We start from the raw sequence: 6,631 nt of genomic DNA, 5'->3' as shown, positions 1-6,631 counted from the left end.
CCTCTCTTGCAGCCACCCAAACATCAGGTCCAGGATCTGAAATCTCTTGTGAAGAGGTTGGTACAAGTTTCTCTCAGATCTGGAGTTGATCTGAGGTCGTTTGATGTGCGGGTGTGATCTCCATCAACAGATCTACAGGAAAGGCTGCAGCAGGACAGATCTGCAAGATCTGATTCTATCTACCTTCTTCCCTATCTAGAACGCTCCGATTCGAGATCTATGAATTGAAAGACCTCGGTCCAGGCCTGATCTGGTTGGGTACCAGATCTTGAATTTTTTAGAGGTGATTTCAGAGGCGTTCTTCATCTGGAACGAAAGGCTGACGAAGAAGACAGCAACCAGGCTAATTTCATCAAGAGCTTTTGATCGAGTCCAGAAGTCTTCAGATTTGTTCGTTGCTGGTTTCGCTGCACCCAAGGTCCGTGGGAGGAGCCGGGATCGTGCTCCAACACAAAATACAAAAATGAGAGAGAGAGAGAGAGAGAGCATGGAATGCATGCTTGAGAACTAGGTGGCAACATTGAGAGGAAGTAGGGGTTAATGGCCCAATAAGCCTCGAGTTGGTTAGGCCTATTTCAATTTGGGTTCAGATTATATTTTTTGTTCTTTGTTAAACCGCACTTATTGCTGCTGGTGCCCGATCTAGTGTTAGAGTTGGCAAATCTAAAATAACTGAATGCTAGTATTGAACGAGATGGAAGTGAATAGCTAAATCTGCATATCAAATTCCTTGCTAAAGTTATTTCCGACAAAGATACTTCAGCATTGAAGTCAATCACTAGAGAATAATAAAAATGAAGAAAAGAGTGGAGTTTGAGAGCATTTCTTGAGTGTCCCTATAGTCCCTTATTTATAAATGGAGACGGTTAGCCATCGCTACAAAAGAGATAGAAGTGGTTGAGAGAATTGTGCTGCTCTACCTTATCTAATCAGTTGAATGTGAACTAGATATGATAATTGCCCGACGTGTAATAGCTATCGAAAATTCTGATTTGATACATCGGTTCGGCTTAATAAGCATGAGGCAAGTAGATTGGTGACTAATTGCGGCACAATGAATTTCGGTCATATTTGAGATAAATTATCATTCCGTATCAGTATTGCTTGCAACTTTCAAAATATGATAATTTTTTTTTTATTTATAACATAAATGATAAAGCTAATACCTTATTTTGAAAGTTATACAAAACACGTTCAAACGGTTAACAGTATGAAAAAAAAAAAAAGAAAAAAATGTTTCAATCATTCCATCACGCAAAAGACAGAATCTGAACCCGTTCAAATCCTACCCATCGTGGTTCGTCGCTTAAAGCCGGATACGTTGACCAAAGGGCGAAGAGCGGGCTTCACGAGAAATTCTCGCCGGGACCACTCTCAGATAGATCAGCACGACTCTTGATGCATATTTACGGTGGATAACATGCAATCGAAAAATCATGAAATTTAAGGGTTAGTGCGGCGTGTTATCCACGATGGTATTTGGGTGGTCTACCTTGGCGTGGTCCAGGCAATAATTTTTCGGACTGTACAGTAGATTCGGGATTCGTTGCGGTGCCATGGCCGTTGCTTCTGGACGGTATGCTTTTAATCTGCACCGTCCATCTCCGACCGCAGAAAGTGGGCATCGGGACACCTATCTTTCTGACTCCATCAAATCACCTTATTCCAGCTGTCACCAAAAAACAAAAAATTCACCTTATTCCAATTTAAAAAAGTATGAGTTGACCAACAAACAGTAAATTGAAAGTATCCAGTTTAACTGATAAGAGGTCCGTCCAAGTGCACCTCGACCACATGGTTATGTGCGCCTTAGAGATTTCCAATATTCGTGTACTCATTCTCGAATCACAAGTGGGGCACGCTCAAAAGCAGTGGTCGCGATTAAAAGTGTATATATATTTATATTTTTGTTGCAAGACATTCTCACATTGGGTGGGTACGGTCGAATATTTTTATTCTGCATTCGTTCCAGAAGTTGGGCCACCACTTGGTCAATTTTTAGGCCCTAGTTTTATGCGGAGCTTTGGTCATTTTTATTGGAGCATGTTCGTTTGTCACCATCGACCATCGTCGACTCCGCACCAATTCCAAGACTCTTCTGCGTTCAAAAAGGTCAGCAGGGACAACTGGGGGTCGGCTTAAATTAGGTTAAGCCAGAGTAATATTAGTTACTCTGCCCTTTCCATCATCGGATTAGGATTGCCCAACCATAACCATACCCACTCATGGATTTGACATTCGGAACCAAATTTTACCTTTGCCATGTTGAAGTTTTCTCACTGAGACATTTTTTTTTTTAAAATATGAATAATTATATTTTATTTGGATGACAAATATATTACCGTTTTTTAGCAATAAATAAATAAATATAACAATAAATATTTTAAAATACTTATTTAACTCATAAACAATCAAAGAAAATAAAATGACCCATTTACACAAGATTTTGCGACTCCCCCGGGACGACAAGTGCTTACAGTGCTCCGGCAGAACAGAAGACCGGATGGACACCCAGAGAACAATGGACACCAAAATTCCGTAAATGTTCGGCGGACAGCTGACACCAAAAGCTCATCGATTGGGCGGACGTGATCTAAGGAACAAAATCACGTGGGTCGTCCTTGGACCAGGTATCCAGTTCATCCCGCAGCGTACCCGAAGAGAGCAGACACGTCTACATTTTTAGAGAGAGAAAGTGAACACCAAAGTCCCCTTCCCCATCTCCGCCTCCGTCCATCCAAAGGCATTAATTAATTCGGTTCTTTAAGTACCCTCTCTCCTCGTATTAGTTCCCTAGTTTTAATTCATGGGAAGAAGAGGTGAGGAGGCAGCGGCTGGGAGGTTACGATGAGCTCAAGCAGCGGGCAGGGGGCAATCGGGGCCATCGATCACATACGCCTGGCCTCCTATCGTGTGCTGGCGAGCTGTGGGCCGTCCGATGGATGAGACGCCGGGGTCCGTGGGCACCACCGCCAGCTTGTCCCTGAGGCTGGGGCAGGCCCTCTTCTCCTCCGCCTCCCTCCTCTTTATGTCCGTCGGCGTCGAGTTCTACAGCTACACAGCCTTCTGGTGATCCCCCATCTCCTCTTTTCTTTGATCAAAATCTAGCATATTCTGCTATAGTTTTTGATGTTGGTGTATCCAAATCGCAACTTTAGCTCCAAATGGTCAAAGATTGCAATTTGATTCATAAGCGGCAAGAAAATTTGGATTGGAAGGTCATAGCTTGTATTGGCTCTTTAGGTGATGAGTGATTGGTGTTTGGTTATGAGATGAGATGAGGAAATAGGCTATCCCAGCTTGAATTGATGTGCAATTCAGTTGTTCTGGCCTTTGCTGAAGTTTATAAGTGTAATCTCGAAAAGTCAACTTCTCCCTTAAGGCATCGGTATTTTTTTTCTGTTTGTTGGATGCTTGATAGGTCTCTTATAAGAATTCATCATCTAAGAATTTGATCTATTGTTAGAATTAATTGCACTGAAAAAAGATTCAGAGATCTTTGGATGTAGATGCGTTTGTAGAAGAAAGATTTTTTTTGTTTTTTATTTGTCTTTTTAGAAAATTTTGCAAGGTTTTTGTCGCTGTGGGAAAAAAAAATGAAAAAAATGTGCATCAGAAACACCTAGAAACCTCTAGTTTTATACTGAGTTAGCTAACATTGACTTAAAAGTGGTTCATAGTCATTCGAAATTAAGGCTTCCATAGAACTGATTTTCAGAGGTAAAACACGTGCCAAATTAAGAATTCTGACCAATTTCCATAGAAAAAAAAGGAAGAATTCTGACTAAGATGCATTCTTTGCTATTCTTTCTGTTTTTAGGTCGACAATTAGTTTTAATTGCCTTCCCGTTTCAAGCCATGCAACCTCCGCCCACACCCCCCCCACCACAACCCACACTTCTTCTTTGCTATTTTGAGGGAATAATTGTGAACTTGAAACCTCTCCCCAGTCCAGACAATGGTAAGAAAGATACCAAACAGCTTCGCAAGGTCCAGTTGGCTTAATCCAGCCTTTGATCTATATGGAATTATCAATTGACATGGAAAGGGAATAAAAGATAGGGCTACGTTTCATGATGGTAAAAAGGAAGATACAAGTAAGTACTGCTAAATAACAGAACAGCTAGTGAACAAGCCACCTTTTCATTGACTCTGTTCTGGATTTATTTTACTAAGTATCCTCACTATTCCTTCCACCTGTGTCCCAGCTCACTATCTTCTGATAAACCCAAATATTTAAGGCTAATCAGGTGCAGAAAGAATTTGGATGTAGTATGAATTTTGTCTTTCAACATATAGAATTTCATTCATCGCCAACTTGAATGGTTTTATATCAGAATTCCTGTGTAATTTATCTCACGCTTTCATCTTCTACCCTACAAACATCGCACCACAATATGCAGAAGGTCCTTCAGTTTTCCTATATTTCAGTTTTAGAGACCTAACAATGTAAGTGAACTTAATGAGCTTGGATTTATGAGCATTACAAACAACTTGTCTTTAATCTAGGGGTATATGAATTAAGTGCTACATATGAAAAAAACATTCCACACAAGCTGGGCTTTATATGTACACTATTTATTGTTACAGAAAAATGACAAAGATCCCGTGCATTTGAGTTGACATTAAACTCCAATTCTGTGGAGGAAAGCATTCTTTTCTTCAAATCTAATTAGTGCAATATAGTTCTAAGTTGTATTATATATATTGCTGTTGACAGCTTTCTAGTCACAATCATGGGCTTGGTTATTCCCTGGAGCTCCACACTGGCAATGGTAGACATGTATTCTCTTTTTGCTGGATGCCCTCTTCGCCTTCCTCGTGTCATGGTGATTGTAGTTGTTGGAGACTGGGTATGTATCCCATGTTACTATCAATTCAAAGAATCCATTTTCCATACGTTATCCATGCAATTCTGTGAACTTTGACAGGTCTTATCAGTGCTATCACTCGCAGCAGCTTGTGCAAGTGCCAGTGTTATAGATCTTCTCATCCACTTTGATGGGCCCTACTGCCCTACCAAGTTTTGTGGCAGATACCAGCTATCTGCAGCAATGGCTTTCTTATCCTGGTTCCTAACTGCTGCCTCATCTCTTTTCAACCTATGGCTTGTGGCTTCGTGGTGATTGTTCTTGATCAGGCTTTGTTTACTCATTTTGTAGAACTTAGATAATAATATTCTCCAACACCATTCACCTTTAAGACATAATTAATTTTGTATCTAGTGGCAGTGTGGATGTGCCTTTAGAATTCTCTTCATTTTTCCGAAGAAGAATCATGAAGCGCTTACTGCTTGTCTGTACTGTAATTAAACAAAGTCTCTTTGTTAATTCATTCAATCACATAAATATTTGATGTAACCAACTTGTCAGTGAATGAAGAAAAGCAAGCCAAAAAGGAGATGAAGAAACAACTCCCACCCGCATTGCTAGCTCAGCTGTACTGTAGCTAGAAGCTATACATTCCTGTGGCGCGAAGATTGGAAGTGCAAGTAGGATAACTAAGCAAATTGAGAGGATCGAAACAAACCCCAAAATCATAATAATTGGTTGCAGAACATACGCCATGAACAACATAATCTTTGTACTCTGGTCAAGTAATTGTGGTTAGATCAACTTATATAAGCGATGCTTTTAGGATTTTTTAACCATTATTTATTTAAGTTTCTGTCCTTTTTTTTCACTAAATGAGATATTCTAGTTCTCTTACTAGTTAACTGAAGCAAATAAGAGAATTACGGAATCTCTTGCTTTATACAGTTTGTATATTCACCAACAGGAAAGTTTTCTACGTATCTTGGAACTTCTATTGAGATCAATCTGTCTCTGTTGATTGTTAAAAGCTGCAGGGAAGTTTGTTAAATCCACAAGAAATGCAAAATATGTTATTGGTCAAATTCTAACAGTTCCATCTGAAGGGATTGGCACTTCCTAAGCTGTATCCGTGACTTCCACTTTGGGCAGATATGTATTTGTATTTGAAAGTTAATGTTGGATGAAAGAACTACTGTTCATTCTCAGTAATCTCAGTATGGAATTTGGTTGCATGCATTAGATGGACGGAACCAACTTTGTGAGAGCCAAGTGGCCAGGGAAGAACAAACGCGGAAGGAGAAGAAATGCACCGAATGTTAGTATAAAAAAAATAATAAAAAAATAAAAAAATACATTTATTTGCCCTGGTTTGCACGTTCCGTGATGGGCCAATCTCATTCTTCTTACGGTCCGTTATACTCTTCTTGCCTCGTAAATCCAACGGATAACCAAAGCAAGCAACGAGAATGGACAATTCTGTAGTGTCTATCAACAACATGAAAATTCTGCTGTGCCTATCAACAATATAAAAGATTTAATTCTCCTCTTGATTTGGTGCTGGTGTGATGCTTGCTCCGCAAACCAATCCCTATACATCATACCTGCTGCAGCCAATTTCCAATTGTGCCTGATTTCGATGAAGAACAAACTGCAAAAAAAAATTCATTGATCGGAATTGTATCCAGAGGGAGATCCTCCAATACTTAAGTCAGTGGGAAGTGGTGAACCGCAGATATTTTATAGTAGAATCTAATAGAATCTAGCAAAATCTAGCCCAGAATTGTCTTATCTTTGCTGTTTCCTTACCTTCCCTTTAT

At 39.9% G+C, this 6,631-nt stretch overlaps 1 protein-coding gene across 1 annotated transcript; it reads left to right on the top strand.

The window, feature by feature from the left end:
* Positions 1-2,739: 2,739 nt before the first annotated feature.
* Positions 2,740-5,360, top strand: LOC105034642 (CASP-like protein 5C1). The gene is made up of 3 exons (XM_010909863.4): positions 2,740-3,069; positions 4,721-4,853; positions 4,932-5,360. Exons 1-3 carry the CDS (start codon positions 2,939-2,941, stop codon positions 5,124-5,126), a joined length of 459 nt encoding a protein of 152 aa, XP_010908165.3. The 5' UTR covers positions 2,740-2,938; the 3' UTR covers positions 5,127-5,360.
* The last annotated feature ends 1,271 nt before the right edge of the window (positions 5,361-6,631 follow it).

The sequence above is a fragment of the Elaeis guineensis genome, chromosome 2 (genome assembly GCF_000442705.2).
Source record: "Elaeis guineensis isolate ETL-2024a chromosome 2, EG11, whole genome shotgun sequence".
Classification (NCBI taxonomy): Eukaryota; Viridiplantae; Streptophyta; class Magnoliopsida; order Arecales; family Arecaceae; genus Elaeis; species Elaeis guineensis.
The sequence above is the reverse complement of the archived record's forward strand: the minus strand, read 5'-3'. Positions and strand labels throughout refer to the sequence as shown.

What these genes read in the sequence shown, in the direction of transcription:
- LOC105034642 (XM_010909863.4), top strand. Translation starts at nt 2,939, where the DNA reads ATGGATGAGACGCCGGGGTCCGTGGGCACCACCGCCAGCTTGTCCCTG. An exon ending in TACAGCTACACAGCCTTCTG is followed by an intron (nt 3,070 to 4,720) that starts GTGATCCCCCAT and finishes TGCTGTTGACAG; the next exon opens with CTTTCTAGTCACAATCATGG. An exon ending in TTGTAGTTGTTGGAGACTGG is followed by an intron (nt 4,854 to 4,931) that starts GTATGTATCCCA and finishes GAACTTTGACAG; the next exon opens with GTCTTATCAGTGCTATCACT.